Source organism: Oreochromis aureus, linkage group 13, assembly GCF_013358895.1.
Source record: "Oreochromis aureus strain Israel breed Guangdong linkage group 13, ZZ_aureus, whole genome shotgun sequence".
Lineage (NCBI taxonomy): Eukaryota > Metazoa > Chordata > Actinopteri > Cichliformes > Cichlidae > Oreochromis > Oreochromis aureus.
The window spans coordinates 20,828,480-20,854,945 of NC_052954.1; the positions used below are offsets into that span (position 1 = coordinate 20,828,480).

Sequence of the window (26,466 nt, forward strand, 5' to 3'; positions counted from 1 at the left end):
CTTCTGATGTAGACGGCAACAGATTTGAAAGCGACAACAGATTTGTTATCACAGTTAATCGGAAACAGATTGCATGTAAGTGCCACCTTGATGCTTACATGCAAACTGATAGCGGGCTGACTCTGTCTTATTGCCATCTGTCCATGTTTTAAGTCGGTTTGAAGATGGCAACTTGACTGCGAGTGGTCTCAGACCTGCTTCCTGTCTTTGAAGACATAGATTGCAAGTTGATCTCACATGTTCACAATAATTTTCCCTAGTGTGACTCTAGCCAGTTTCACACAGGTCTAGAGACCTAGATTGGCGGCCTCTGCCAACCTGCAATCCAACCAACAAGTGAACTTCAAATTTTCCTTCACTAGTTGGTTTCTGTCAGGGAATGCACTTTTTTGTAGTGACTGGGGCTTTAGATGTATTCAGATACAATCACCATTTTGTTTTTTGTTTTTGAAAGACTTGATTAATATATTCTCTTTTTGATGACCTTAAACTTTTAATATTTCCGAGATTATTTGGTGTTTTGTATTACAGGCCACCGATAAGGACACTGGGAATTACAGTGCCATGGCATACCGCCTCATCATCCCACCCACACCAGAGGGCCAGGACAGCTTTGTCATTGAGACCTACACAGGTATCGTCAAGTCGGCCATCATGTTTCGGAACATGCGCAGATCCTACTTCAAGTTCGAGGTTATTGCTACTGATGACTATGGAAAAGGTCTTAGCAGCAGCGCTGAAGTGGTGGTAAGTATCCAGATGATGCTTTCCATGTGATGTAGGGATGTAGAGATAAATATAGGATTCCCTGCTAATCTTTGACTTGGATGTCACTGGCATGTCAGAGGCAGCAAAGGCATCAACTGTCCACAATTCATTTATACAGGAAAGCCTTAGTGAATGGCTGTGCCAAAAATTTTCCAGTGCATTTAGTAGTCACAAGGAAGTGCAGCACAGCCTTTGCAAACTGTTGTGGAATTTCTTTGTTTTTTGGGGGTTTTTTTTCTTTTCAGAATCATTGTAATCTTAGATGTTGGTTGGCAGGATTTCAATTTAAAAAAATTACTTTTGTCTGTGTATCATATGTAGCATATTAAACTACAACAAGCAAAAAGACTGTAAAAATCAGGGAGAATTGGCTAAAAACCACAATGTAAAAAGTTGCAGTTTGTTTTCCACAGTGGGTTATGTGCCAAACTGAAAATGCATGAGATTTGCGAGATCATTAGAGGCAGTATGATCTCTATTTTTTAGGAGCCAGACCCATAAGAGCTACACAGATTTTCAACTTTTTTTTTCCTCTCTCTGAAGTCCTGGGACTATATCAAAGGACAATATGAAATTACTGGAGTATACCTTGAATGTCTACTTTGTTTAATATCATGGTCCAAATTAGACATTTAAGTATGATTCCAGCATAATAAGGTTTTCATTTATCTGCCTGTTCTGTTTCTCATCTCTTTTGCATCACTGTAGGAATCTCAGCATTGTTAATTCCTTCGCTGAATTAGGGGGTCTTCATTAAGACTACTTAAAGAGGTTGTATCAGATTAATAAGCGAGTCACATCTGTCATGCAGTATTTGAAGAAAGAGAAATCTTTCTAAAGAAAAAGCAGGAGTGCTGTGTATTGCCAGAAGCATGAGAACCATTGATATTTTTTGAAAGGTGAAGAAAGATGACTGAACCGTGAAAAGATTTGTGGGGGATTTAGAGCACCGACAAGTAGTGCTAAGGGCATATTAAGGAAAGTCGAGGTCAAATGAGTTACCAGTATTACAAGCGAGGGATCAAGTCCCAAAAAACTCTTGATACAGTATCGGACAGAGCCTAATGCCAAACCACCAAAGGAGGCACACAAAAGGAAAAAAATCATTGCGTGGGCCTCCATCATCTCCTGACATCAGCCCAATTGAGAACCCGTGAAGCATACATAAAAGAAATTCTGGTAAATATGTGTTGCTGTAGGAGGCTGTAATGTCATCCTCAAATAAAAAGATGCAGAAACATATTCAGTAAAAGACTTTCTTTTGCGTTTTGTGATATTAAAAAAAGTTTTATAGATACTTTTTTTCAGATGTGTTTTTTCTCGTTTGAGATCAGTGTGACCTGTTATTTGAGTTATTTGGAATATTATACTTCTGTGTTGTTAATGTCCATGTCAATATATAAAAGTGTATAACCTGAGACTTTGTGAATCTGATCTGTAGGTATTTATGATTCTTCTCACAACAAATCAGTCAGTTTCTAAAAAAAAAAAAAAGATCTTGCCTTAAGAAACAACCTCAGAAATGATGTTAATACATGAGAGCGAGTTTGATTTGTTTTGTGCAAAGCTTCCCTTCATAATACCTTGTGGTTTATGATCTTACATGATGATCCCTGTCTTTTCTTTTGTTTTGCTTTGTTTTTATTTCTGTTGAGTATTAAATGTTTTAGTTCCAGTCTATTGAATTATTCACGGGAGGTACAACACACCCCGATATGTGGCCTCTGCCACTAGCTGATGATCCAATTAAAGTCTTTCTTTTATCCATGAGTATTAGCTCTGCAAACATTATGCATTTCTCCCTGCGTGCGCGTTCATCTAAATATATGTCTGTGTCTTTTTCCGAGTGCATGTCTGTTTCCCACTAATTTAGGCATGCACCCGCTGTGTTTGGGCTCAGCTTTGCCCCCAGTTCAATGCTTATCTTTCCTGACTGTGGCCAAGCTTATTTTTTATTGCAGTGAAATATGTCTAGCTAACAAGCCTCTAACGAGACAGAAGGAGGGTGTGGGACATTGGCTGTATATGAGAGACCAGTGAGTGCTTAACTATGGTGCTTGTTAATTTTCAAGGGGAAACCTAATTTCACAGGAGCCACATGGGATATTTGGCTTCAGAGCACAGAGGCTGTTGCCTATGCACTTAACTCTGGCACTGGAAATAGGTGCTCTTAAGTTTGTCACATGGCACAGATACAAGCTGGCAATTAGTGGGTCCACCTAAAGAAGCATTTCAATGATTTAACATACAGTAGGATGTGTCAATAACTGGCTTACACAGTGTATTTTTTAACTTTTTTTATCTTTCTTTTCTGTCTTTCCCTCTATCTCACACTTTCTCCCAGGTTTCTGTGGTCAACGCATTGGACATGCAGGTTGTTGTGTCCACTGTTCCACCCACTTTAGTGGAAGAGAAGAAGGAAGAGCTCATTAGGTAGGACACAGCTCACATTTCATTAAATATAAAAGTTAAAAAAACCCAAAAAAACAACAATCAAATTTTAATGAAAAGAAGCGATATGTATTACTAACACACTGTTTTCTTTCCATGCAAGATCATGCGTAAGATGAATTATTCCTTTCATCAAATGTCCTTTGCAATATTTTTTCTTTTAATCTCAACTATGCAACCTATTATTTTCTCATCTGAAATTATTTTCTTTAAAAGATTTTCCAGCTAAAACTGGCACAGAAAAGAAAATTCAGCTTGAGTTTTGTCTATTGCGACATAAGGCTCAAGGCCGAACTTTAATTTCCATTAAAAATGTAAGGACTAGAGTGATGTATATGAGTCAGTTGGTGGATCAGATGGATGAGTGAGTCAGATGGATATTTCATAAAAACTGTGTAGGGTTTTTTTGGGCAGCTTTTTTCTGTAAAGTAAACATTGACCGATCAATTAAGATCATGGATGGGCCAATTAGACAGATGAGTCTGTCCTCTAGAGTCGGTTCTCCCAGTTTAGATTAATTAATGATAGAGATTCATGAAGCATCTTTTTACCACTCTTAGGGCACAGTGTTTAGCTTAATTAGTCAATCTGAAAGGCAAATGGGTGTTAATAGCTGTTTTTCAAGAGCTTACTGTGTCTTTCTCACAGAAGTGACACAGCTCTTTAGGCTGAAAAACAGAGACATTAGTTGTGTTACGCTCTTTACAGTGATGCCATTTGAGATTTTGCACAGCGCTGATGATGATCCAGGGCCATTTTACCTGAGTGCTCAAACTGTTTATCCACCTTGGCAAAGGCAGACGGCAAGGCTTTCCTTTATTGGCTGTAATTTGAGGTGTGGATTTTTCCCTGCCTGAAAAGGATTATCAGAGCCTTACTTTGCCAAGAGCCCAATGTGGAGAGGCAAACTGCTGCCCAATGGGACAATCACTGCCAGATTGGAGTACTTAAGCTTGGTGGCTGTCATATTGCTTTTGGGCATTAGAAATTGTTTGAACCTGGATTTTACCTTCTATAATTCATCTTTCTCAGTTTTTTTCTTTAAGTGTATAAAATGTTTGTGTATGTATTTGCACATATAGTATTTATACAATGTAAAGTATAGGATACAAAGTTTCATCTGTGTGCATCTCAGTATTCTGGAGCGCCACGTCCAGGACCAGATTCCAGGTGCCAAGGTGATTGTAGAGGCTATCGGGCCACGTCGCCATGGTGATGGCTTTGAGTTAGAAGACTACTCTAAGTCGGACCTGATGGTATACGCCATTGACCCACTCACGAACAGGGCCATTTCACGTCAGGAGCTTTACAAGTGAGTGGGTGAATTTTGTTACAAGAAGTCCAGTCCACCATTTGGTTTAAATTGATGTCCTAATGTCCCTGCTGTGCTGCATGTTTTCCCTGCTGCCTCTTTTTACCCTCTGTTCAAACAGTGAGTCAGCAAATATGTCTTTTTCAGACTCCCCTTAGCTTCCTCCTCTACAGCATCTCCACTTCACTGCCTCTATTTTCTTTAAAAGACTTTGATTATGCTGCTGGTGCACTGCAACTGAAATATGTCATAGGAAAGTGGAAGATACAAGGGAGAAAGGAAGCAATGAGGTCATGGAGGGACAAAGTGAGACTGGAGCAGGGAATATTTCAATCAGTCCATCCACCCATCATTGCAGTACCTCAAAGACTGTTCTGAGGGCTGGGAGATATGCCAGCAATACATTTTATTCCTTTTATTTCCGGACATAAAGCTGAAGAGAGTGCCCACGGTCTGCCAGAGAGTGTGCTTAAACACCAAAGAGGCGCACAGCACCACAGTAGAAATAAGTACAAGATACTTTGTCATCCTATCAGAGGAAAGAAGACCTTGGCCTTCTTTCCTTGCACCTCAGGAAAGTGTTTCACTCACTGTTTTGATGTTTCCCATCCCTTCTGTTGAACTGATCAGCAACAGATCTTAATAAACTTGACCAGCATATGAGAGCATGCCCATTCTGAGTTCCGGCTTCCACTCTTGATTAAATTGCATCCGTGTACCTTATGCTTAGCAGCCTGGAACCGTCCTCTGCAAAAACAGAGTTCAATAATTTGTAAGTTATTTAAACACAATATATAATTGAAAATAGTACCTTCATGCAATCCAGACTCCCCTAAATTCTGAAAGGGAAAATGTGGCTATGGAGGCCCAGACTATTGGGCAATAGAAATATATCAAGCAAGAATGGGAAAACTTAATTGGTTTCCTCTGGTTACAAATTCTTAAAAGGAGAATTGATGTAACACAGTGGGAAACACAATCCTGCACCGACTTTTAAAAGACTGTCTTTGGCATTAAATTCGAAATAATCATGCATTAAAAAAAGTAACAGTTTTAAACATTTAACATGTTGCTTTGGCACTATATTTAATTTAAAAAGTGGTATTCATTGTTCGCAAAGTATGATTTTATATTTTGCAAAGCATTTCTGCATTTCTTTAAACAGCGTGGTAGTAAATTAATCTATAAACACCTTTGTGCCCTCCACTGTCAGGAGGAGCACCACATCATTTCACGTAAGGTGGCACATGCAATAAAATCTGATTGATTTATTTATTTTTTTTACCTAAATTACTTCACATCTTCGTACTTCTAGCTTTTAAGACTTACAAGCTAATTTTAAAAGAGGTCTGCTACATCCTTGCTTTAATAAGATCTACTTCCTTACTTTTTCTGACAGTATCTGTATGTAATTTAGATTAGGGGAGATGGGCTTTTTATGCATGCAGCGCATGTCTGACAATGTTGTGGGGTAATTGTATGTCATATAGCCAGATCACAGGAGGAGAGGGAGATATACAAAATTGTAAGTGCATTATGTCGTATTCCACCTATTCCCACTTGTCACAGTCTTCTAGAGTACAGATTGCCACAGATTCCAATTAATAACCTACATGTCTACTCGTGTACAGAAAAACAACAGTGATGGTGGTTACATATGTCTGTACACTTTTCCTTTTGGAATGGTTTGTTTTGCAAAGTAACATCGCATTATCTGCATATTAATTGCTTTGTATGCATGTAATTTTTTTTGAAAATATTGATGCATATACTGCTATTGGTTTATGCAGAAAAACAAGTGCAAATTGACATTTGTAGAAAAGTGTAAGTATTATTATTGCTTTTCATTTGCACTTAATGCTAATTATTATGATCAGTGTGATTCATGTCTTGTTCAGTATTTACTCTCTGAGCTAAAAAGCTAAAACGTTCTTTAGAAAATATCTTCCTTTAGCTGTAAACTACCTACAGTGAGTAATTAGAGCTGTCCTCTGTAAGCAGGAGACTGCTGTGGCAAAAAATGTGTAAAAGAGTATAAACTTGCTACAAAGCCTGTTAAGATGTAAAACAGCTGCAGATTCAGATGATTCATCATCATGCGTAATGTTGAGGAATTTTAATGTATTGCCTTTTGACACATTTTAATAATATTTAATAAAAAACATTTATTATGTTCTCTTGACATTGACATTGATTACAAAGTAAGTGTCTTTTTTGTGTTCACATTATGTATGTGGAATGCAGATTTCTCGATGGCAACTTGCTGGAAATCAATAAGGAGGTTCAGCCATACCTGGGTGAAGGTGGCCGCATGGTTCAGGTTCGCTCCCCAGATATTGTGGCCAGTGTGAAGAAGGCTGCCCAGGCTGTCGGATACACAGAGGGTGCCCTCCTGGCCCTGGCGATCATCATTATCCTTTGCTGCATCCCTGCCATTCTCATCGTCATGGTCACCTACAAACAGTCAGTATTCCTATAATAATCACTGGGCTCTGTGATTGATTAATCATCTTTAACTGGATGTCAGCGAATAAATTTTAATTTAGCAGGTCATTGTCTTAGGAGATATTGCATGTCACTCTGGGTTTTATTGAAAGGTTTGCTCTGCACAGACGAATCAGATAGTTATTGTGGGAATGTAGCTTACTGTTAATATCATGTTTCCTGTGGCTTGTAAGAGGAAAGCCAGCGAAACCGCAAACAGCATCACTGAAAAGTGTATTTAAGATAAAATAAAAGCACTTCTTGCGTTAGTTTTAGCTTTTTGTGTGTGTGTCTCTCTATCTCTCTCTCTCTTCCAACTCTCTTCCTCTGTATCTCTCGCTCTCATCAGACATGCTGACTGCGCACTCTGCTGGGCTAATCTCCCTGCTCATGCTGTGTGAAAGCAGATTAATTAACACTCATTTGTGACAAACATCTACAGCCAATTGTGACCGTCACAGTGCGTCTTCATGCTACTTAATCATCTCTGCCCGACACACACAACAGATTGTGCCCTCTCTCCCTTAGACGCGCGCCATGCAATCCTCAAAAAAATATGACGCTTTTTCCTTTGAAGCATCATTCAGACTGGTGTGATAATTGAACTCTCATTTGGCAAGAGCCAGGTTCTTATCTAAATGTTGGTATGCTGCAAGTGTACCGTAAACGGTAATATTTGGGAAATATTTATTCACGGCAGATGGGTAGAGCGGTTGTACTTATTCAAATGCACAGACCAAACACACAGCAGAAAACTATTGATGGTGACAGTAGACCTAACACACAAACTGTCATAGCAGATGGTGCTTTGTTGGTGGCGACATTACTCTGGTAAAGTTAATTTTCTCAGTTGTGTTTGTCAACATAATTCATTGTTGTCTAAATTTGGGGATGAATATATTATTTAAGACATCAATTTGCACATCCAAGTTGAGGAACTGAATGTAGTTGTGAATACGTAACGACAATTTGAAGTATAAAAATGTTACTTACTTTGTGTTTAGATAATGGCTGGTAAATACCTCAAAGCATCAAAATTGTGAGGTTGCACTCATGCCAAATTATGTAATTATAGTTATATAATTTCATGTCTTTTTTTGTCCCCCATCTCTCTCTCTTCTTGTCTCATCTCCTTTGCACTGCATCAAAACCGCTGTGATCAGGTTCAAAGAGTAAGTAATTTCTCATGTTTTACAAGTGGCTGCTCATTGCTCGATGTGTGTGTCTGTGTGGATGTGACACTACTTTCTTTCATCTTCATTATTAGTTATTTAAAGTTGAGTTGAATATTGTGAAAATGTGATGAACAGAATGCTTGCCAGCTAATGCCAACCTTTTGAGGTGTCTCTAGCATTAAGGGCACAGAGCAAGGCTGATTCATCTTCTAGGTCACGGACTGAATGTGCATTTTTGGCTGAAAAGTTTCTCTTAATGTGGAAAATTTGATTAGATTCAAAAGAAAAATTATAGTTACACTTGTCACTCCGCTGGATACAGTTGAGCTGGCACATTCATCATGACTTTTGCTACACATACAGTATACTGCATTTGCATAATTTTTAGTCTGTATTTCAAAAGAAATAACCTTGAATAATCTAGCACATAGCTGAAAACCATGAAAATGCTTTTCAAATCTTACTTGCACGACTGCAGCAGCATTGACTGTTCCCTTGCAAGCCAAAAGAAGCTGGTTATTATATTATTACTCTGCAGTTGACAAAACAAATCAGTCTAAAATGCGGTGTGAGACAAGACAAGTGCTATTTGTTTTGATAAATTTTAATAAAATCGTTTGACTAACCTTAATGAATAAATTAAATAAAAATGAATACCACAGCTAGTTGCTGCAAAATGGTTTTGGAGGGTTTTTTCCTGACATTTAATATAATATAAAAGTGGGATGTTGCTAAAACTTGTAAGATGAGATGAATTTTGCATCTAGAATATCTCTTCGTGTTCCTCTTTCTGGGGTGAGAATGACTTCTCAAAACACATGGGTAATTCATAGTAGAGACTTGATGCATAAGTGATGTGTCTGGTTTTATTCTTAACCACATTAACACTTTGCGCAGGCGACAAGCAGAGTGTGCCAAAACTGCCAGGATTCAGATGGCTTTACCACCGGGAGGGAAAGCAGCTCCGGCAGCTGCTCCCACTGCTAACCTCTATGAAGAGTTGGGCGACAGCAGCATGTGAGTCAAGCTTGTCCTCTAAGTATTTCCCCATCCCACGCATTTCTTCTAGTCCCAATGATCAGATACTGCTGCATCTGGCCTCGCTGTGTGGCTGTGAGTGTTTTATTCAAGCTCAGAAAAAAAATATTACCCCTCTATCAATCCTCTTTTCTGAAATGGCCACTGGCTGCTCTGGATGTTGACCTCAGGAGTCTCCACACTGCTTGAGACACATTAATAGTTGCATCAAAGGATCTCTCTGCTTGTTGTCTCTGTAACTATGATCCACTTTTGATGTCTGCAAACCGCACTGTATGGTGCAGCACAGCAGGTGACTAGATTTTAGCTTATCTATGTGTTTCTAGTTGAGTGCCTATGCATTTTAGCAAGAACCTCTCTTAAGGTAAGAGTGTGTTTAAGTTCATAAAAAAGCACATGGTTTCCTAGAAATAGAAACAAATACAGAATAATGGCCAAGTTCAATGATTGTCACAAGTTACCTTTAAAAATGTAACCTGCGGTAGTCTACATTAAATGCTTCCCTAACTTTGGTCCAAAGTGTTTTGCCATCAGCGCAATCGAATTTCAGCTTTAATATTAAATCCTGCCCTAAATGTGTGATGAAATGTTAATGTTTGCAGATTAAATGAGACTAAATTTAAACTGCTCAGCTGATGGGCTTAGCGATTTTGATTTACAGCACGTTCAAGGAATACTGCTTCTAATGTCACTATTGCATTTTAAAAAAAGAAAATGTAAACCTAACATTAAGCTACGAAGAGCGTCCGCAATATGCTCACTAGTTTTTAAATGTAAGCAGAAACATTTGATTCTGTAGCATAAGTAGAATTTTTATGGGCATTATTGTATTGTAGCTAAGAATTGTGTGCATGGGGCTTATTTTCCAGTTTGCACGAGGAAGAAGAGTTTCTCTTAAAAACAATCATATTGTTAAAATTATACATTTCCAAAAACAAAAGCTCTCAAAGTTTTACTGTATGCACGCAGCATGGTGTCAAATGTACACAGAAGTTAATCAGTCTGGTATTTGAGTTTAAAATGCAGAAACTTGCCTTGTGTCAAAGCGTCATCCATGTTTTCATTTTTCATTAACACCTCTGACATTTCTCCTTTTAGTCTTCTTACCATCTGTCTGTGTTTATATCTTCTCATTCATTTTCAATTCCCTTGTCTCTCTGGATTCAGACTGCAGTAAGTAATGCCAAAACATGACAGGGGTCGATAAATATGAACAGTATTGTGTGTAAATGTTGCAAGAAAAATGTCCTTTTACCCCGCCTGCTTAGTTTTTTTTTTCTTAACATATGCACATAATTAATATACTTAAATTCTGGAATTTAAGTGGCATAGTTTGTTTTGGTAATTGATCTTGATGAAGGGTAGAAAGACCTTGTGGGTTTTCAAACACGTACTTCATTCTTGTGAGGAAAAAGAGAAGGCTTACTTTGTTTAGAGGTAGTGCATTTCATAAGATATCGCCATAGATGTCTCCTGTCTTGCGTCCCATTAGACTGTTGTCTCCTTTTGTACTGTGCTGCTCTTAGTTTCACTGCTCTCCACATCTCTCTGTGCTGTGACTGATGGCACTAATGCATCTTGCATAGGTTCATGATGGCTACTGAGCTTTGGAGCTCATATATTTCAGCATAATAATTTCCCAATTTCAGTATTTGATTTGTAATTTCTTTAAGTTTACAAAGTTTATTCAAATCGTTGTTTATTTGATTTCTTAAGAATGCAGACGCGCTTTAGTTACTTTATACTGTGCAGGTATTTAATCATCCAAAACCCAAAACAAATTACTTTGTTTGCTTAACTATAAAAATCTGAGTCACAGTACTACGAGAGATTGTCTGTCAAGATATTTTCACACAGTTGCTTTTGCCTCACCCTTTGTTTCTTTGCTTTATTCAGCTCAAACCTATCAGTCTTTATCTGTTTCAAGTCTTTTTCTTCTTCACCTCCATCTTTTGCCGGGGCAGGGCTAAAAAGTCTGTCATTGAGGAGGCTGACCACCAGAGGATTCTTAGCTCCTTTGCCTGTCGTGCCATTGCAGCCCGCAGCAACGGAACACTCCGTGTCAACTTACCCAAGTCAGAGAGCAACGTGACCTTCCTCTCTGACCACAACCCACTCACCACCCACAACCCTGTCTATGATGATAACACTCCTCTCTGCAGTCCTGACGCACAAGGGGAAAGCCCATCTGAAAAGCGGTTCTCCTTTTCTCCTCCCCACACAGCAGGGTCAGGGTTCGTCTGGTCAATGCCTGCTCGCATTCATGGAGGACAGCATGGTTATGAGGTACCAAGGAGACAGGCTCTTATGGACCCAGCCAAATGGGAGCTGCAGATACTCCAGGCAGGCATGAGTGGCGAGCAAAGGCCAGCGAGTTCAGACATACTTCACGCGAGTGGCAGCACAGAGACAAAGTTGTCATTCCGTGAGCAGGCCAGCCAGTTTGGGCATTGGGCCTTCCAGGAGCAAACCCTCAAGCAAAGTAGAGCACCCGCAGGCTCCCTCTCTTCCATCCTTGTCAGGGATAGAGACAGTGATGACATGCTGGAGCTGACCTCAGAGGCTCTGCTATCCATCATGGATTACTCCTACAGTCCAATGTCTGTGGGCAGAGATGTGCCCCCCAGCATTAGCATTACTCGGGGAGATGAGTCACTCCCCCTGGCTAGCCAGAAATCAACTGCGCCTATTCTCAAGACGTTTAGCTCTGGCATCTCCAAATATATGACAGAGGAGCCATGCCAGATCACTGTGGAGATCATACCTGACCCACCAGAAAATCCACCGCCTTCTCCTCCACTGCAGCAGCAGCCACATCCACCTTCCCTGCCCACGCCTCCTCCCTCGAGCCCTCCTCCTCCTCCTCCTCCTCCTCCTCCTCCTCCTCCTCCTCCACCACCTTCACTTTCCTCCCTTCATAAACCTGAATGTACTTCTCAGTCCTCTTCTCCTCCTCCTGTCACTAAACACATCACTCTTCCGCCCCCACCACCTCTGCCTCCCTCTCTATCACCTGCTAGCAATCAGCCACGCCCAGTCGTTCAGTTTATCCCAACCTCTTTGCCGCCCATGTCTTCCCTTCGCCCTGTTTCCGAACGAAAACACCCTCCTCCGCTTTCACCATCACAAGCTGACGGTGGGAGGAAGGAGCTTAAAGGGATCCTGAAAAACATCCAGAATCTAGCTGACATAGAAAGGTCTGTTGCCAACCTGTACAGCCAAGTAGACAAAAATTGCAAGATGCCCAAGTTTAGCACGAAACCACAAGTGACTGAGGAATCAGAGTGTACTAACAAACTGCAAAGCTCTGACACCAGTGAGGAGCAGAGCATGCCAAAAGCAAACAACTCCAGCTCTGAAGTCCAAATCAACTCAACAAGTATGAATTGTGCTGGAAATGCTGCAAGTAAACCGAACGTAGCAGCAGACATTCAGCAGACAAGCCAACTGAACTCAAACAGTCCAAACACTGCTGAGCTCAGTGAGCAGGTTACTTCTCAGTCCACAGTGTTCTGACTTTTCCTTTGTCTCCATATTCTCATTATGTTCATTTCTACATTTCCATGCCTGTTTTTTTCCTGTTGTTTCTGCATTTTATGTTGTATACAGTTGGTATATGTTTTAGTCATGTCATTTTCTTTTTCAAATTCTAGAGCCATCAGCCAAGGAATGTACTCAGATCCTTTCTTAGCAGTATAAAAAAGAGGCTTGCATATTTAGTATGGGTTTGGCTTTTTTTTCACATTTTAATTATGTGAACTGGTATGAGGACTGTGATAGTATTAAGTATGCCCCTGAGTTCACGGATTAGTCGGTTCAGCATGTTATACATATGCACCGTCTTAATCTTAACATTAACATTTCATAGCCAAAACTATTTTAATTAAATTATACTAAATAGCATTTTTTCAAGTCCCACAGCCCTGGGGTCTGTTTCTTCAACCACTGGCTGGCTGCATATTGGGGATTTTGAATTTGTTCTTTTACTTCTTCTCTGAGATAAGAGCATTAAATTTAGTATGCAATTGCTTCATTCCAGAATCCTAATGAGGCAGGAAGAACAACATAATATTAGACCTTTTTTTTTTTTCAATATCTGTTTTCACCAATTTCCCAAAGGTATGTAAATCTATGGAATGAGCTTCTCAGTTTTCAGTGAGGGTAATCACATATTCAGAAAGTTGTTACTTGTAGATGTATTTAAGTACATAACATGATGACTGAAAATGAAATCTAACCTTTAGAGATGTGGGATTCTGTGAAATATGTACATAAAGAATCAAAAATATGTATACTGAAGCAAACGAAAAATACGGGATAATATGATATGACAAGCTGTACACAGTGTCTTTATTCAAACAAGTGAATGCCAGTACCAGCTACATTTATTTGAAAGCTTCTTATGTTGGTTGAAGCTATAAAAAGATATACATCGGCTTGTCCCAGGAGGCTCATGTTGAATGAAGAGAGCCAACCGCTGGGGGACCTGTCTATTCACATGTCCGCAAAGATCCTCTCAGCATGATAAAGTAGTCACTGTGATGTTCGTCTGCACTCTGGAAAAGGCTAATTAGAGAAGCAATCAATCGTTAACCAGGGCTGCTGCCTGTGGGACTGTCAACTACTGTTACTCTCTCCTTTCCTTTTCTATTCCTCTGACCTTCTGCCTGCCTGCGTTTCTCTGTCTCCTACACCGCCCCTCTCCCTGCAGTTAGTTCTAATACTTTCCAATCCTTGGCCTCTTCTTGTTAATCTTTCCTTTTGGTCCTCTGGAGATTCTATTACCTTCTTTAGACTCATTGCAATGCAGCCTCTGCTCCCGCTCTCTTCTTTTTTTTCTTCTTGTGTTCACTTTCTCTCCTCTCTGTCTTTCTGCTATATACCCTTCATGTGTTTGTTTCACCTTCCATGCCCTAAGGCAAATGGTCTTAGCATACCTCAATTCCAGAGCAATGTAATGTTTGATTCATCACATGTTCCCCTGATGGGCTGATCGAAGGTCCTCTAATTCTGTATTCCATGTTCACTGCATGGGGTAATCTCTTTTGCAAAGAGGCTAGGTGATCACACGCTGCTTCTTTCAACCCAAAGACCAGTCTTAATGGACTGTCTTCTTTATATTCTTTTTTACAGTTGGTTTTATCAATATTGTTTTGTATTCCAGCTGACAGTTCAATGCAGTAATATCAAAAAAATAAAGAAAGGAAAGCAAAACGGTTTATTTCTAGAGAATTACTCTCAGGAAAATTTTTGATTGGGAACGCAAAAAAAAAACTGTCAAAGTCAAGAGTAACGTAAACATAACATACTATGTTTTTAGTAGAAATATCTAAGCTGCAACTGATCTAGTACACTTGAGAAAATACAAACCAATCATTATACAGTATCCTATACAAAACAGTAGGCTGTGTGCACAAAAATTGCTGATTAGTAAGCAGCTTTATACCAGGTTTATTTTTGTTTGTTAAGAATAGTTAAACATTTGGTGATTTGCAGCTGTCTTTCTGTGAGTTACATTAGAAATTAATCCTTCCATTCTGGTCCACATAATAACTATTTAACTAAATCCTGTTATAAAGAAAAAGCTCTGTCCGAAGGAAACAAACACACCCGAAAGCCACAATAAATTAGGTATAATATCAGGGTTACAGCTAAAAAAACAAGGTAGTATTTGATAAATAGTTATGCATCAACCTCAATATCCTTGGCAGAATCAGATTAATACTAGTTTTTGGCCAAAAATCAGCTTTTTTCAATGTAAAATCTAATTTTCACAATAAGAAAATAATAATAAGAAGAAATTATTCAACTTGACAATTTTCCTCAAGCATGAGTAGGTTGCAAGACCTCAAAAAACTGAAAATAAAGTTCTTTTCTACTAGACGTACTAATATTTAACTGAAAATGTGTTGCTGTACACCCACCCTTATTTGACATATGTTACCTTACTGACAAAAGCAGGTACAGCAGATTTATGTAACAAAACAAATTTCATATACCTAGTAGACTTTCTATTATGTTTAGAAATTTACCAGCTAAGAGGAGATTGACTCTTTTATCTTATTGTCTCCATGATTTTCCTCATAACTTCTTCGATCCTTCACTAATACCGAGGCTCTTACCGAGGCCGCTGGCTTGTGGCTGGCTTTGAGCCCTGAATAGCTTTAGCTGTAGCCACTTTGTCTTTGTTAGCTTCTTTAAAATGTTCATGCTCAGCTGTGTGAGGCTATTTAGGTGTCTGATTAGGTTTGTTGTTACAAATGTTTTAGTGGTCATCCTTCGACGGTTTACTTTGGCAAACCTGGTGTCTTCACTCTGAAGAAGTTTGTGCACACTCAGAGCACAAATAGTTGCATTTGTCTGCATGTTATGATGCATGTAAGAGAGTGGCTTATAACTGGACATATGTGAGGCTGACCAGCCAGTCACCAGTTGTGCCTGTGAATGATGAAAATCAGCCATTTCCTGTCCTGGCTAGTCAGTTAGTGGATCTCTAGTAATATAGCATCCTACTAATTTGTGAGCTTTGATAAGTAGCTTTGTTACCTCTGCACAAAGATGGTGGTAATGTGATTATATTTCTCCGTTTCTTTTTGTTTTTCTGTTTGTTTGCCAAGATAACAGGGTGCTCACTCCAGCTACATATCTAATTTTAAAAAATGTGGTAAAACAACCTCCTCATCTTTATATTTTTCGACCTTTTCATGTTTATCTTTGCTTTACTAAATGTTGTTGTACCAGCAGGGTGATAAAGATCCTATTTTTAGTCTCCATGTAAATATCTGCACCGCCAGATAGTAAAGCTACTTATTAACAGAGCCGACATCACCCTCCTGTTATAGATATGATACAGGGCTGTTCAGTATTCCAGTCTTGCTGTAATTCTGAGTTCACCACTCTTACCTCTTTTTCTACGACATTTCTTCATCACACATCTTCTGCCAACTCCTCTCTTGTGCAAACTTCCTATGGCTATTGTCCACTGGGCCATTTTTCTTCATGTTGCATGAAACAGCAGTAGCCGGCAGCCAAGCCAACAGGTCATCCATCAGATCCCAGTCCCATCGTCCACTCTGCCTGGGAGGTGTGGCATATGGCTCTGCCCTGTCCCCTGGTCCTTGCCCATAATAACAGATTACAACTCTCCAGAGGAATCTCACATCATTGCTTGGCCATATATCTGAGTGTGTGAGAGTCATCATCATTTATGGGCCCAGACAGGTTACAGTTGTACGCCTGTGAAGCTGGAGCTTTCAGCCGAGCTGCTCCATTACTTGCCGTTTCCTTCACTCGTACTGAAGGCAATGCAGACGCACTTTTATCCTCAGGAGTTCTGAGTCGTTTTTCATGTGGTTAATATAGTGACATTTCTAAGATTTCCCCAATTCATTAGAAAATAAATTCATTACTTTCTGTAGGCATATTATGACGTGATAACCAAAGACATTTTTATTAAAATTCTTTGAGTCAGAAATTCTGCCCTTTATCACAATGTCCTTTTCATATCTGCTGGTAGATTCATTAGATATGACTTTATAAACACTGACTTTCCCATTTTCCCAGCCTGTTCCATATTTGCATTTATTGTATTTTTTTTTATTGTTCCTGTTTGGATGAGATAACAGAGGGAGAAAAAAAACAGCCCACACCAGCGTGATAACATTGCAGCCTTAAGGCACCCTTTTTTAAAACAGAACAATATCTGCAACGCTGTAATTTAACACTTGAAAATGCAGAGTAAGTAAAGCTGTTATTTCCTCTCTGGTCAGCAGAATGTAGGCACACTAGACTTAACATTTAATTTATCTATAAGCACTTGAAATGTTGTTGTCAGTCTATATTCATTATCTGTCTTATTTTCTCCTTTCTGTGACACGCAGGAGGCGAGGGTACGGCCGACAGGTAAGGATTCCCGTCGTGATGTGTTTACACCTTATTGTTGTGCTCAGACATTTTGACACTAGAGGAAGCATGAGGAAGCTTATATCCCATTATTCTTATCTGCGATTCACTTGATGGAAAACAGTGAATGAGATTAAGATGAGATCCTGGTGATAGAAGTTCTAACACTGACATTACAGTTTAGGTTTGATTTTTGAGAGTCTTTTGTATTCTCCAATGTTCCTGTCAAATAGCAGATAAGCAGTTGGATGAGTTTTTCTCCTCTGGTGGAAAAATAACTAATCGGGAAGCAAACAGTGTGACTCTTTTTGTCAGTTTGACATTAAAGTCTTTTTTTTCTTTCAAATAATCTTTTAAATCAGCTGAACTGTCAGTGTCAGATAAGCACAGGATGTTTTCTTTCTTTCTTCCTTCCTTTTTTTGGATGCTGTTTCTTTCATCTCCATTGCTTGGCTGGGATCTTCACTCTCCTTCCTTGCTTTGTTTCCATCAATAACTTATCAGTCTTTTCACCTTCCTTCTCCATAGATGTTTCAGCGAGACTAGCTTTGACTGGCTTTAAATCTGAAGTAGATTGAGCTCTGTCTCATATTTGTTTCTCTGCTACCTGTCCCTTCCTTCCTTCACCTTATCCTTCTTCTCTACTAACTTCTGGCAGCAACAGCAACTGCTGAGGCCATCTCTTCTGAGACCTGAGGTAGAAACACACCTGCTTTTCTAAATTTAAAGCAATTGTGGTCATTCCGCTGTGCACGCCCCCACCCTTTGTGCTGCTGCTGCTCATCTTCTGATGTCTTATTCTGAGGAGTGCTGAGTAATTTCTCTCTCTGCCCCTCTGAAACGCAGGAACTCTCCATGGAGTCAGGTATCGACCCAGGCCAGGACTACTACACACAGGACTACTATAATTATGACCAGGGGTGAGCATGCAGCCGACTGACTGTTTTATCTCTAATCAGTCGTACTCTAATCCATGGACCTGATCTCCATTGGTTCGTTTAAAGTTTTTTTTTTTTCCTTAAGTTACATCATTAGGACCTCTTCATCCTGACCTTGCCTTCTAGCTCTCTTTGAGAGCCGAGATCCTTGGAGAATTATGAGATTTTTCAAAGAAGCTCAGAATAAAATGATGCACATAACTTAAGCTGCCCCTTCAGTATTACATACCATCCAAGCATTTGCCCTCTTTACTCCTGCCAAAATGCGATCAGTTATGCTCCCTTAAGTCAGGCACCTGAGAGTCTGAATGTTCTTCCCATAGCTTAATGGATAAAGGCTGTTTTGGCTGCCCGGTTACTGTGCCCATATGGTCTAAAAAGGAAAAACATGGAACTCAAAGCTGTAACAGCTGCTGAGAAATTGTTATTCATTAAACGCTCCTGCTCTGTTGCAGGTGACTTGCGCTGCTGTGGGGAATTATGCTGCAACTTTTATCAAAACGGGAAGAAGCTTTTATACCTTCCAGCCTTAAATCGCTGAACGAAAATCTAACAAACTAGGAAAAAAAACTGCGTAGTGAAATCAAGTGTTGTAATTGCCTCTGTAGTCTCTCTCTCACCAGCCAGCTTAATTACTGTGTCTGAATCACACCTTCATTTCTAACAAGCTGAACTTATATCTTAATGACATGTCACTTTTTTTTTTGTAAAAGCTGCCATTGCCAGTGAGTGTACCATCACTATGTAAAGACTTTGATCTGCTTCTGTTTGAGATGAGGGGCAAACTTTACTAGCAGTTAAGCTTTTAATCCTGCAGTCACTAGACTGCGCGGGCCTTACAGCAGACATGAAGGGTAGCCACCTCTCTAATTTAGTATTGTAAAGTGATTATTAACTCACATCCTAGGTGAGGCATTAATCAACCACATTAATGCCTACAGCCTCATATTATATAATAAATCAAAATTTGATTTATATATTTAATAGTTTGCGGCTGCCAAACGATGTTATGTAATTTGACCATTAACACTTTTTTTCTTCTCTCTTGTGTTTCTTTGTTGGCATTCTGCATACATAGCGTGTGGTCTTTAATTGAATTCACGTGCTTTTAATGGGCTTTGAGTTATTGCTTGTTACAGTTTCCATTTCTACATGTGGTTGCATTCTTGTAATTCAGTAGAGGATTTTGACAAACACAGGCAAATATACTGAAATATTTGTTTTGACTTCTTTTTCTTTTGGAGGAACACTCGTTTAGCCTTTTAGCCTGCATGCTTTCCCCGTCTTGTTTGCTTTCTCACTAAATTGAAAAGTAATTTCAAAAAGTGCTGTAAATCACCACAGCAATTACTGTCTGTCTGACCAAAGACGTTCTCAGTTATATTAACAACAACCAAAAGCAGTAATTAATGGGATCAGCCTGATATAATTGAGGGCAATTTAGAGAAAGGACTTGAAAAATAATAATGGAAAGAATTCCAAACAGCAAAACTAAGCCCCTTTATTAGCTACTGAGCAAATCACACTGTACTGTAAATACAATGCAGGTTTTAAAACACTGATATGGGGTAAATAACCTTCTAGCTTGCTTGATTCTTTGTGAGTATATTGATATTGCTATAATTCCTGTTCCCATAGGAGATTGATAATCTTCCTTTTCAATGCAGAATATTTACTATCACTAATAATAACAGGTCCCTTACATGATACAGTGGGTCTTTGATATTAAAGTAATAAATCTGGTAGAGATTTATTTTTTTAATATTGCAGTGTGTCAACTTCGGTGTTTTCAACTAATCATCAGCCTAAACTAATTCTAATCCCTTTTCTGTGAACAACTATAGGTACGACTTTCCTCAGTACGGCAGTCGGCGGAGGCTGATATCACCCATGTATGATGAATATGGAGAGGTTATTGTGGAGGATGATGGGTATTACTACAGTCCACATGGCCCTGAGGTATTACCCTTGCTTGAATGTGAATTTCAGACTTTCACTGATTATCTTGAGTATTATCTCAAATATTTGTTTTAATAGGTTGTGTGTTCAAGGTATTACTGAACAGTAATGTGTGTGAAACCTATGCAGCACGATGGCTTTATATTCACAAATTCATGGTTGCTAAATGAAATGTGATTATCTTAGGGCCGGGGCAGAGGCAGGGGCCGTGGTGGCATGCGAGGTAGAGGTCCGCAGAAGAGAGTTGCATTTAGGGATTTGCCACCAGAGGATGAAATTGAACAAGCTGAGCCAGCAGAGGAGGGTGAGCCTTCTAAGGCTGCCAAGAAACTGAAGTCTGTCATGAAACTCAGCAAACTTCTGGCTGCCAGCAAGGGAGGAGAACAGCCATCTGATGCCAGTGCTTCTGGCACATCTCCATGGAAAAAAGCCAGGATGTTCAAGATGTTTGGCGCCGGGAAGACGGACAAGGATTATGCCAAACTGATGTCTGCTCGCCGTATTGACAGCCAGGAAAGTCTAGCTGATGCACCAGCAGTTATGGGACCAATAGACAGCAAGTCTGATGCCCGTAGCAAGCTTGGGAAAGTCTTGAGGAAAATCAGCTTGGGCACAAAGTTGCAGGTCCGAAGAAAGTCACAGAGTAGTGTGAGTCGTGGCTCAGCCACTGGCAGTGAACTAGATGAGGAAGCCTCACAAGCAGCTAGTGAGGATGAAAGAAAATCTAAAGTGTCCATTAGTGTGACAGAAAGTGAGCCAGAAGCAGGTGCTAGTGGAAGCAGTAAAGAGAAGGGCTCTGACGATGAAACCTCAGAGAAAAGCAGTGTTGACAGAGATTATCTCAAAGTTGATTTAGACCGGGATGATGCCAATGAAAGCACCGTGGACTCAGAGGAAGAGCCTGATGAAGAGCCAGGAGATTCTGATGAGGAAAGCAAGTCCAAGTCTGAAGGAGAAGAGACGGATAAGGAATCTGCCAGTGAGAAAGAATCAGAGTCAGAGAAGGAGTCAGAATCAGAGAAGTCATCAGCTACAGAGAAAGAGTCAGAAACCGAGAAAGAGTCAGAGACCGAGAAAGAGTCAGAAACCGAGAAAGAGTCAGAAACTGAGAAAGAGTCCGAAACCGAGAAAGAGTCCGAAACCGAGAAAGAGTCCGAAACCGAGAAAGAGTCCGAAACCGAGAAAGAGTCAGAGTCTGAGGAAGAAACAGAATCACGAACAGGCTCAGCAACAGAGGGGGGAACAAGCACAGAAAAGGATTCAGAAACAGAGAAAGACTCTGAAGACGAGTCTGAGGAAGCTTCAGGCAGCACTAGAGAAAGTGGCTCTTCTGTTCGTTCTTCCACAAGATCCTCTGCGACTGAAGCCAGCAAGGGGAGTAGTGCTTCTGGAAAGAGTGTCAGTGGGAGTGCCAGTGTCAGTGGTAGCAGAAGTGAAAGTACAAGTGAGAGTGGCAGTGGTAGCAGTAGTAGTGCTGCATCTTTATCTGGCTCAAGTGTTAGATCATCACAGAGAACCAAATCATCAGCAGTAACCTCAGAGAAGTCCAGCGGGGACCTCAGTGAAGCCGAGTCAGGGACAGGGACAGCCAGTGAGCCAGAGTCAGGTTCAGGAAGTGAAGGGTCATTATCTCGATCCAGCCAGAGAAAAATGTCTGGTTCAGACGTGAGTTCTTTGGGCAGCGTGAGCTCAGCTGGTTCCAAGTCAACTAGTGGCAGCCGAAGTTCCCGAAAGTCTATAGTGAGCCATGGATCTGAGGACACAATCACAGAGGAAAGTGAAGAGGAGAATGAGGAAGACTCTGAGGCTGATGACGAGAGCAAAGAGTCCACCAGCGAACTCAGTGATGCAGGATCATCTAGGAGATCCAGTGTGGCATCCGGAGACCCTGGGCCCTCTACGCCTTACACTGGTCCTCCTGCCCGCTCTGAGATCAGAAGCATTGGTGACACCTCAGAAGAGATATATGGAGGACTATCCCCTATCACAGAGGTGGACGAGGATGCCATTTCCTCTGACAGATCTTCAGTCAGGGACTCTGGATCAGGGACCCGCAGTGCATCAAAGAGCTCAGAAGAAACTGAAGAAACATCCAATGCTGATTCAGATTCTGAGGGAAAGTCAACTGCCTTCTAGAGAGATATATTGTCCACTGTGAAGTAAGAGTGAATAAAATCAATTACCCTTGCATGGGAGTGAAGAAATATTGCTTGCCTCTAGAGAGTGTTTCAAACATTCACTTTTTCCTCATTTCCCCTTAGCAAGAAAGGACCTGATTTTCCTGCTGCAATATTGGAATCTCTCTTTCTCACATCTTTGGCTTTCTGTTCTCTTTGATGTTTTCATGCCATGTTTCTAGTGGAAATTTGCATGTCAAAACACTAACTTATTGTTTTTTGGGAGGTTGTGTTTTTTGTGATGTTCAAATTATTACTGTGTGGTTGTACTTTTCTATGGAAACACAAGATTTCTCTAGTCTAGCACAGAACAGGGACTTAAAAAAATGATAAAACGGGTTCGGATTTAAACAGTTACTGCAAATTCTATTCAAAACAGCTTTTTTCAGTTTTTTATTAAACAGTATTTGTTTCCGTGTGTAGTGTTTTTTAACAATTATTTTTCACTTACTGCACCCTCTTAAAAAAGTAAATATAATGACATTTACCTCTCCACTTTCTCCTCAGCCTGGGAGAAAGAAGCGGATTAAGTTGATTGTAGATCGGGAAAATGAGACCAGCTCCACTGCAGAGGACAGCAGCACAGAGACGCAACGGAACAGACTCCCAAACAGCCACAGCAACATAAACGGGAATATCTACCTCGCACAGAATGGCACTATTGTGCGAACTAGGCGACCGCCTCATCTAAACAACCTAAAGATGGGTTCTCCATGTCGGCTGGGTAAGCATTTTAAAAAACTAGACAAGCTGGGCGTAACTCATGAAGAACCGCCTCCGGTTATTAGTGTTGAGGACATGGGAAACGAAGCAGAAAATGAAAGAGGTACGGGTGTTCCCTCCAACATGGACATCAACCTCAACACTCGGTCCTCTTGTAGTTCCCTGGGGTCCACCATTAAAGAGCTTAAAAGTTTTGGGTCCAAAACCAATATTGCCAAGGCCACAATTGACAGCAGTGGCCCGTGTGTCAGTGAGCAGCAAGAGACTTCAGTTGACAACCACAAGAACAGTAGGGAGACACTGGAGTCCCACAGTGACCACACATTATCAGATGAGGAGGAATTGTGGATGGGACCCTGGAACAACCTGCACATACCAATGACAAAACTCTGACTGGCCATGCTGAAAAATTGATCCCCCTTTTTTGGTTATTTTCCAATGTTTATCAAGTGGGTTTTTTTTCTTGGTCATAAAATGTGTGCCTAAGCTGGATAAGCTCCAATCACAGATGGGTGATTGCCCTTATAGTCACATTTTATTTAGTCCTAATATGTTAAAGCTTATTGTAACAAGCTTTTATCACCAACAGGGCCGTTACAGGTGGGGACATTGAGCTGAAAGGCAATGAGTGCCTCAAAGAAATATGAAATTATATGTGAAGAGTGCTTGAGTGTACTTTTAATTTTATTCAGCACAGAAGATGGACTTATTTTATTGAGTGAATCCTTTTTTTGCATCCGTTTATCTTTTTTTCTGAAACAGATCAGAGATTGTCCATTACACCATGCTGTTAAAGGTACTTAAAAGAAATATGAAGAAATTGTGGTATGTAGTCTGAGATGTGGGAAAAGAAAGTTATTTTGCTAATGGGGTTGTACTTGCGAATAATTCAAATTGTTACTGATTATTTTATGTTGTGATCACTCGGTAAAGTTTTTGAGAATTTATGAAAAATATACGAAATTATTTTTGTCTATTTTGTATCTAACAGATATGAAGAGTCTAACATATGACATTAAAGACATAATATCCACATGACTGTCATTGCTGTATTTCAACAGTGAAATATGACGGCGTGATGATCATAGTGTTTTTATATGGACATTTGTACCTACAGAATGTGATATTTTTAGTCCCTTTACATGATGCAGGTTCAGTCTGATCATGTCATGACAGTGGAAGGAAAACCAAAAACATGTATCACATTCAACAATAAAGCTCTGCCTATTTTATTGTGTTGTGAAGCATAATTTCAGGCATTCATCGTTTCTGCCACTTCGCCCTTTGCTCAACATGGTTTTTGTAGCAACAGGGATTATGTTAATAGCAGCTCAGTCTTATTCAAACATGAAACTACATCATTGCATGCCTTTATGATACTGTTTGAGGTTATAAAGACAGTCCTTCAATTGTATAATGAGGAAGAAAGTAGCAGAACTCTGCAGTAATCTCAAAACAACATAGCATCTGCAGAAAGAGGGCTTTCAGAATGATGCTTTCTCTGTCGAGTGGGCTTTCACTTTAAAGAAGAGCAATGACAGGTCACCAAACATGGGGTTGTGGATAGCTACTGTATTTCTGAAAGGCTGTGGGAAGTATGCCAGGAACTGCAAGATACTGACAGCACTGAGCCTACTTTCTCAACTATCAGCACAACCTGCTTAGAGAAAAAAAAAAAGGCAAAATAAAAATTGTAAATGGAAATCTTAATAACATCCTTGGTTTGATTCTTGGTTTATCATAGTGTTGCACATCTACCACATCCAGAATAGCATTAACAATAAGTGTTTTGCACTCATTCACACCACGAGAATGTCAGTCAAATTCTTTACATCAGCTCATGTTCAGAAAGAGCAGCAGCTGAATGCAAGTGAAACTGCTTGAAAAGATTCTCCATAAATAGGTCAGGAGGAAACCTTGTTCCTGCAACAACAAGCCTGGTGTATTTAAGGATCCAACATGATCTCTGCACTGGAAAAAGAGAAAAAAAAATATACATAGAAGCAAGACCAACCCAAAAGCATAAAGATGAGGTTGTTTAATTTTCACGTGTATGTTGTGTTTGCTGTGTCTCAACAGCCACCTGGTTTCTTTGCTAGTCCACTCTGCATGCACATTCACAGGAACCTTCACAGCTGACAGGGGAACAGCACTCCTGTCAGCTCAGTGCACAGTGCTGCTCTTGGGTACAATATTATGCACTGTTTTTTGCCAATTCTTGTATAAAAGTTTATTCTATGTGTATACCGTACTAATATGAAGCAGGAGCATTCCTAACAAGAATGCAAATTAATTTTCTTTGGATATGAAATGCATCTGTGCCCTCCTCATCTTAACAAGAAAAGGAAAAAAAACAAGGACATAAGAGGACTTCACCGATCTCCTTTTCTAAAATTCTTCTAATGAATTGAATTAAAGCTGGCCCAATGAATAATGGAAGCATTTCTACTAAGCGTTTCCGTTTGTCACAGGATTATGTCCAAAGCCTTTTTTTCTTCACTCCTCACCCTGATCATTTCACTTAGTAGATTAAATTACAGTATTAAGAATAGACAATTCTCTTTAAAAGAATGTTAAGCTTGAGCAAACCCGCAATTCAGTGTCTCCTCGAATGGGGTTTACTTGCCATTTAAATTTATTATTTAGAGTACAAAAATGTGTAAAGGTTTGAAAAAATGGCAGACAGTGGTAGCATTTGCACACACAAAAAAAAGAAGCAATGATTCATGCTAGTCTGCCACCGTAATTATTACTGAAGTTTCTCATCAGTGAGCTGATGGATTAATCAATTGGAAGGTTTTGTAAATTAACAGCAAAAAGAGGATGAATCCTTGTGACTCTGGTAATCATGCCGCCACAGCAGACAAATACTGAAAGGTTTGCCATGAAATTTAGTTTATTTCTTTTGACCTCATACTAAAAACCTGCAAAAATAATAACATGAGCATACTGGAATGGTGAACTAGATATACAGTCACTGGCTACTTTGTTAGGTACACTTAGTCAGCTGCTCTTTAACACAAATACCTCATCAGCCAGCCACTTGGCAGTAACTTATTGCATTCAGGCATATTGACATTGTCAAGACAACCTCCAGAGGTTCAAAGCAAGCATCAGAACGGCGATGAAAGGTAATTTAAGTAACTTTGAACATGGCATGATTGTTGGTGCCAGATGGGCTGGTCTGAGTATTTCAGAAACTGCTGCTTATTTCTTGCACAACCGTATCTAGGGACTGTTTAAAAGAATGGTCTGAAAATGAAAAATATTCAGTAAGTAGCAGTTTAGTGTCTCTTGAGCAGCTCAAAAAAGCCACTTGTTACAACCAAGGTATGCAAAAGATTGTCTCTGAATGCAAAACACATCAAATCTCGGAGGACTACACTGGGTGCCACTTCTGTCAGCCAAGAACAGGAAACTGAGGCTACAATTCACACCAGCTCACTAGACAACAGAATATTGGAAAAATGTTGCCTGATCATGGATCCACCTTTCCTTGTATCAAAAGATCAGGACACACCATATAGCAAACCATATAC

General features: G+C 39.9%; 1 protein-coding gene across 2 annotated transcripts in view; it reads left to right on the forward strand.

The window, feature by feature from the left end:
- Nucleotides 1-24,159, forward strand: part of LOC116333576 (protocadherin-15-like) — a 211,234-nt gene extending 187,075 nt beyond the window's left edge. For both annotated transcript variants that reach the window (XM_039622170.1, XM_039622169.1), the window contains exons 27-36: nucleotides 532-747; nucleotides 3,113-3,201; nucleotides 4,355-4,531; nucleotides 6,776-6,994; nucleotides 8,179-8,187; nucleotides 9,088-9,207; nucleotides 17,109-17,130; nucleotides 17,977-18,050; nucleotides 19,913-20,027; nucleotides 22,712-24,159. In XM_039622170.1, coding sequence (XP_039478104.1) covers nucleotides 532-747; nucleotides 3,113-3,201; nucleotides 4,355-4,531; nucleotides 6,776-6,994; nucleotides 8,179-8,187; nucleotides 9,088-9,207; nucleotides 17,109-17,130; nucleotides 17,977-18,050; nucleotides 19,913-20,027; nucleotides 22,712-23,320 — 1,650 coding nt within the window. In that variant the 3' untranslated portion in view covers nucleotides 23,321-24,159. The remainder of the gene's footprint in view (nucleotides 1-531; nucleotides 748-3,112; nucleotides 3,202-4,354; nucleotides 4,532-6,775; nucleotides 6,995-8,178; nucleotides 8,188-9,087; nucleotides 9,208-17,108; nucleotides 17,131-17,976; nucleotides 18,051-19,912; nucleotides 20,028-22,711) is intronic.
- The last annotated feature ends 2,307 nt before the right edge of the window (nucleotides 24,160-26,466 follow it).